The following is a 5,464-nucleotide window of genomic DNA, read 5'->3' on the forward strand; positions in this document are numbered from 1 at the left end:
CAGAGGGTCTCTAAGAAGCCAATGAGTCAACACACAGGCATGGAGTAACAGCAAATGAACAATTCTAAAAAAAAAGGTGCTTCATAAGTTAAGGAAAATAAAAATGCAAAGCCTCAAACTTACCACAGAAGGCCCTCAGACTTATGAAACTAAATTGCTGTAATGTGGTACAGTGTTAAGACATACATTTATCTTTTTTTTTTTTTTTTACATTCTAGAGGGGCAATACACACTGAACCCAGGAAAACAGCTCACTCTAGAAAGTAATTTTGAAAGGAATATCAGCTTTGATTCGTGCTCCTAAATCCCTAGCAGTTCTGCTTTAAAAATAATTGCTCATTCTGCAGAATAAAGTTCCCCTCTCTCCTCCCGCCACCAAAACCCCGCACTGTACCTCCATCTTTGAAAAGGGCTTTCCTCTGAAATGTTTCTACCTGTTCATCTGAAAGTGTAAATGAGTGGCATCTTGTTGGGACTTTAAAGCACCTAGCAGGGTGGAGAGATATCCCAGGACAGGACATGATGTACAGCTGACAAACAGAAAGAAACTGCCTTTTAATTCCCATGGAAAGTGAGGCAGGTCACTCACCCAAAAGTGACGTTAACAACAAACCCCTCTTTTATCCCTTCCCTTCCTTCTTTCCATTCTTAAGCTGGGCAGAGCAAATGAGGTTAGGTCCACAAAAAATAAGGTTAATAATAATAATTAAACAACAGCAACAACAACAGCAACAACAACAAAATAGGCGTCTCAATGTCTGAGGAAAAGTGGGATTGTAAGTGCAGTATTTCTTCATGTGCAGTTCTACTTCATACAAGTCCCCTTTGGATGAGAAGGCCTAGTGGAATGTGTGCTCCCCTCGGACTATGTGCGACGAGAACTCATAGCGGTCCTGGCTTCGGTAGCCACAGATGTTGCACTCTAGCGGGTCCCGGTAGCCATGGCAGCCCATGTGGATGGTGTACATGACATGGTCCAGGAAAAGGACGCGACAGTGCTCACACTTGAAAGCCCTAATCTGCTCCCCTTCTCCATTGATGACCTTGTAGATATCCTTTAAAGAGCCCTTAGAAGCTTTTGTGGCATCCAAAGCCTTGGCGTCCTCCTTCATGTAAGCTGGGCTTGGCTTTCTCTTAGGATTTAAGGCAGAGTTTCCTTGGTAGGACTGGCGGTCTTCGTGGCTGCTCTCTGAGTCAGTAGAATCCAGGCAGCTATTGCTGGGAGAGCCCTCTCTATCCTGGGTTCGACTCTTTGGTCTGATGAGGGAGATCGGGCCATCCATGTTGTTCTCGTGACTGTCAGCTGTTTCCCTGCTAATGGGCCTTTCTATCCTGTTAGGATGATAGACCTGAGCATAAGCTGAGTTGATGACTGGGGCCACCTCTGCAATTGTGCTTGGTGTGTGCTGCATCAGGGGGTGAAGTGCCTCAGCTCCAAGGTAGGTGATTGCATTGTTGATGGCTTGGTCCATCATGTGAGACTGCATCAGCTCAGCCTCCTTCTCATAGGTTATGTTCATATCAAAGGGAATATCTGGATAGCCAAATCTCATGAGCTTTTCACCTAAGGGACAAGAGCAAATGAATGAGAAAAATCAGTGTAATCATTCCAAGGTTTCACTGTAAAAGGGGTGGAGAGGGACAGAAACCCCCTGACTTAGGGCTCTGGAATGAATTTCACCCGAAGTTAGCCTCCTATTTGTTTACTGATCTCTTAAAGCTTCTGTCACAAGATGGATAAAACAGCAACCTCACCAACAGCTTTTTTTTTTTTTTTTTTTTTTTTTTTTTTTTTTTTTATTATTCCAGTTAAAGCATGTGGCTGCAGCAACCTCCAGACTGATTCCAAACCTTCCACTGGGCCTAACTGTGCCTGTGCTTCAGGTTAGCAGACACATGTTAACTGGTAGAAAATGGGATCAAACCACTGAGGTCAATGAAGCTCTGTTGGTTTATACCATCAGACACACTCTCCCAAAATTAAAGACGACAGTACTAGATGCCCCCCACACTCCGAGGTGCCTCATACATACCTTACAACAGGGCTGCATAGCAAGAAACGTAAGCAACAGATAGAGGGGGATGGTTTGGTGGCATCTTCAGAGCCACAACATGTAAATCCTTCAATCAGGAGGAAAAAAAGAAAGAAAGATAGAAAAAGACTGCATGTGGCAGGAGTGCTGAGGGCTGACCTGCCACCTCATGCTCAGGCCGTAGTGTCTCTGTAGTTTACTCAATAAAAAAAAAAAAGAAAAAATCCTATCCTAATGGTTTGGATTGAGAAGAAAAGACAACTGCACCCTCAACCCCTTGCAGCATCTATTTAGGCAAGAAGACAAAATAGAGAAACCCCATGTATAGTTACCAGTTTCATCTGGTAAAAGGCAAAAGCAACTTTCATTGACACAGGATAAATAAATCCATAATGATGACGAAGCTGGCAGTTTCATCACTATGAATTCAAACTCACATCCTTATAACTTTTTTAAATCAATGGCATTACAGGTACGCAGAACCAGAACCGCATGCTGGTAGATCATGCTCGTCACAGGGCACGTTAGGCATCGCAGCCCTACCCTTGATAACTGTCAAATTTACCACTGCTTACACCAGGGCTCAGCTCAGCCAGGCTGCTTTTCCAGTGATGGCTTTAGTATGTCAGTACAAGGCAAGTTCATATAATAACATTTTCTGTTTAAAAGGAAGTTATCTGTATAGCTATATGTGTAAGGCACAAGATACATGTGTCTTCACACACACAAACCAGCAAATTGCTGACAGTTACCTTTTCCAGCTGATTTTACAAAGTCTGATAAACAATTTTCATTGCCTTTGTTATACTTTTCACTGCCTCTGTACATAAGAAGCAGATTGTTCAGTAATGTAAGCTAATAAATTCAAGGATCATTACATACAACTGGTTTGACTATACAAGAATTAAAGAACTCAAGAATTTTCTGTCACCTTTTGCCAAAATTGCTTGGAATAAAATGTGTATAAATCACTGTAAGAAAGAAACAGAACTGCAATCCCAAATCTCTTCCAAATAGCATTAGTACATTTCAACATAGCTATCACTCAACGTTTTATTTTTGACTATAATAATTCATTCCACTTAGTGTGGCTTATCTTAAAGTGATGCATAAAGAGAGAGATAATTTTACATTACCCATGGAACAATCGGGTTATCCTTGGAGATGATGCATCACTTTTGGTTGGGAACTAAACCCTGATCAGCAAGGAAATTAAATGCAAGTCTAAAGTGAAGCACGTGAATATTCCTACCGTCTTCAGCAGTACGGCTCACATGCTTCTGATTAGACACTGCGTTCACGTACCTCACTGCATGTCCCTACGGCCAGCTTTTTTACAGCTTACCTAAAGAAAGTACAACATAGAAAACTGCCCCTTTGTTACCCATCAGACATTTAGAGAAAAGTAAGGAAGGAAGCAGCAAAACGTGCTACAATGACCTTTGTAATCGAACATGACCTAAGGATGATTCTTGCCATCAAACATCTTCTTTTCAGCGTTTCTGCTGTGGGCTGGCAATCTTGCTGTTGTGATGGCTGTCCTGCCGCTGATAGGACAGACAACTCTGTAACAGAAAGTGGCTCCAGCCTCACTTGAAATTGAGCACCTCTTCCCAGGTGGGGCCAAAGTGGGACTGGAGAACATCTCCAGGAGGCACATGGTGTCTTTGACATGGTGGGAAAAAAGAAATTGAAATAGAAAATTCCACTGGTCCCTACCACCTGCTCTGGCTACCTGTATCATTCCTCTGAATAGCAAATTGGATCTGGTGAGAGTCTGAGCCAGCCTCCAAACAGCCTCCTCTGTCAGTCCTTTGTAGGCTATATAGATTGAGAAATAACACCTATCATTTATGGACTACTTGGATGAATGTCACAAAGCTTATTTTGATTCCTTTTATCTTCCACATTTAGTTACTCCACACACACAGCACAGTAGAGAAAACTAATTGCCAGTGATCCAAATTATTCATTCCTTTAATTATGAAGCGGTTCCAAATGTCAGAGCCTTAGAAATGGAGCGCGACATCAAAAAGTAAACTAACTTATAACATGTGGAGGAGAGGACATAAGACTCAGAGCTCAGAAGTCCAACATGGTTTTCAATTTTAATTCCTCTTTAGCCAAATCTGTGCTTAAAACTAACTAATCAACATTCATAATTTTGAATTTTCATGCAAGATTATACGCAAATTATATTTATTATTGCCCTACATTAGTGAAGAAGAAACATTCTCTGCTGTGGTCATCTTATCGTATGACATGCAAAAAACCCCCTCAAAACGTGTATTTGAAGCCAGATCAAAGCACACAGACACTGCTGCCCTGCCATACTTGACGAGATAGACTACAGATCTAAAGCAACTGCAGTGCCAGACATTTGGGAGGAAGGTGCAAGAAATCTTGGAGAAAGGAGTTACAGAATTTACCACTGGGTAGATTTCTTCCTGACCCCCATTAACTAGAAGCTGACTGTAATTTTGAAGCCAGTTGATCTTCGTCTGTTCTGAGATGAAGTGTATTTTTAATCCTTACTATAACAACCGGGGTCTTATCATGAGTCACTTAAGTGTCTCCTTTTGCATCCTGCCAGAGCTTAACCTCAGTGACACTCTGAGAGAGTAAGCACCACATTCAAACTGAAAATATGTGAATCTGCTGCATGGGATCAGCTTGAAGATTGGTTGCTTTCAATTTCACTATCGTCTGCTTCTCCCTTCATTGAAGGGGAGGCAAAAAGAAGTACTCGGACTCCTGCGCATCATAAGTTATACTTTCTGCCTCCGCTATTTCAACAGGTTCAGTAAGACTAGTACCTCGACAGCAGATATATAACCAAGGCCCTCAATCAGAAATCAACTCCATCTGCTGCATGCTGCTTCCTTTCCTTCCGAAATTTCAGCCACTGTAGAGGCTGTGGTCCATAACCAAGGTCCCTTGGAGATTGCTGCTCAGAAAGAGCAGTAAAGCATTGATAGATGTGGCATGCAGAGGTTTTAGCTTATGCTTACATGACCTTCTCATAAACACCATTAAGTTGTTTTGGACGGGTGCCACGCTTGCAGTATGCAAGGAAAATTTCCTGCAAGTAAGAGAACGATTACAAGTTCTTCCTGATAGAGTTGAACAGTATTTCACTGGGGAGAAAATGGGAAGAAAAGTAAGGTCATGGTGAAAAAATAGAAAAGTAGCAAAGCAGAGCCTGCTGTTCTTCAATTCAAACACTGTGATGCCACAAAAGACCAGAAAATGTAGAAAAACAAGACAGCCAGGAAAGATGACGCTTTTCCCTAACAGCTAGATCTGGACAAAAAGCTGCATGTCACACAAACCCCTGAATTCCTGGCCCCGGAAAAATGGAATTCCAAAATGACCTGTTACACCTATAGAAGAAACAGGTTTATCTAACAACAAAGCAGTATATCCTGCTG

At 41.9% G+C, this 5,464-nt stretch overlaps 1 protein-coding gene across 1 annotated transcript in view; it reads right to left on the bottom strand.

Moving 5' to 3' along the window:
- Window positions 1-557: 557 nt before the first annotated feature.
- Window positions 558-5,464, bottom strand: part of IKZF2 (IKAROS family zinc finger 2 (Helios)) — a gene marked incomplete at its 5' end in the record, with an annotated part of 54,380 nt that continues 49,473 nt past the window's right edge. Inside the window, one exon of the mRNA XM_010139790.1 lies at window positions 558-1,564. Coding sequence (XP_010138092.1) covers window positions 840-1,564 — 725 coding nt within the window. The remainder of the gene's footprint in view (window positions 1,565-5,464) is intronic.

This window comes from Buceros rhinoceros, unplaced genomic scaffold (genome assembly GCF_000710305.1).
Source record: "Buceros rhinoceros silvestris isolate BGI_N320 unplaced genomic scaffold, ASM71030v1 scaffold12107, whole genome shotgun sequence".
Classification (NCBI taxonomy): Eukaryota; Metazoa; Chordata; class Aves; order Bucerotiformes; family Bucerotidae; genus Buceros; species Buceros rhinoceros.